The 831-nt window shown below is 59.4% G+C and overlaps 1 protein-coding gene across 1 annotated transcript in view; it reads right to left on the reverse strand.

Moving 5' to 3' along the window:
• The window catches only part of ALPL (alkaline phosphatase, liver/bone/kidney), a 5,474-nt gene that overhangs the window by 4,410 nt on the left and 233 nt on the right, over positions 1-831 (reverse strand). Inside the window, 1 exon segment of the mRNA XM_019474706.1 lies at positions 31-255. Within this exon segment, the coding sequence (XP_019330251.1) occupies positions 31-255 (225 nt within the window).

The following is an 831-nucleotide window of genomic DNA, read 5'->3' on the forward strand; positions in this document are numbered from 1 at the left end:
CCCCCCCCCCCCCCCTGACCTAATTTCGGCTCCCGGTCGATGCCGGCCGCCCGCCCGTGACCTTGCGGTGGGCATCGCATCCCCCACGGGCGTCCTGGGGGAGTTCAGGATCTGCCCCCCACCCCCCCGGGGGGCTCACCTTGGCCAAGGCGACGTAGGGGAACTTGTCCATCTCCAGCAGGCTCTCCTCGCCCTTGAGGTTTTGCAGCTGCCCTTTGAGGATGCGGGCGGCCGTGACGGTGGAGACGCCCATGCCTGCCAGGGCACCCGTCAGCTCTCCGCCGAGGACGGGCCAGCTCGCCGCATGGGTGCCATGCAATGCCAGCGGGCACCCAGTTTATCCCAGCACCCGATTTATTACAAACCCAGTTTGTTGCAGCAGCCAGTTTATCCCAGCACCCAGTTTATCGCAAACCCAATTTATTGCAGCACCCGCTTTATCCCAGCACCCAAGTTATTGCAAACCCAGTTTATCGCAGCACCCAATTTATCACAGCACCCAATTTTTTGCAAATCCAATTCATTGCAGCACCCAGCTTATTGCAAACCCAGTTTATCGCAGCAACCAGTTTATCCCAGCACCCAACTTATTGTAAACCCAATTTATCGCAGCACCCAATTTATCGCAAGCCCAGTTTATCGCAGCACCCACTTCATTGCAGCACCCGCTTTATCATGACACCCAATTTATTGCACGCCCAATTTACCGTAGCACCCACTTTATTGCACCCACTTTATGGCAGCACCCACTTTATCACGGCACCCGTCCCCTGCAGCCCCCGCTCCTCCTCTTGCCCCCCCCCCCCCGGCCGGCCCCCCGCCCCCCCCCCC

This window comes from Aptenodytes forsteri, unplaced genomic scaffold, assembly GCF_000699145.1.
Source record: "Aptenodytes forsteri isolate BGI_AS27 unplaced genomic scaffold, ASM69914v1 Scaffold61, whole genome shotgun sequence".
NCBI classification, from domain to species: domain Eukaryota; kingdom Metazoa; phylum Chordata; class Aves; order Sphenisciformes; family Spheniscidae; genus Aptenodytes; species Aptenodytes forsteri.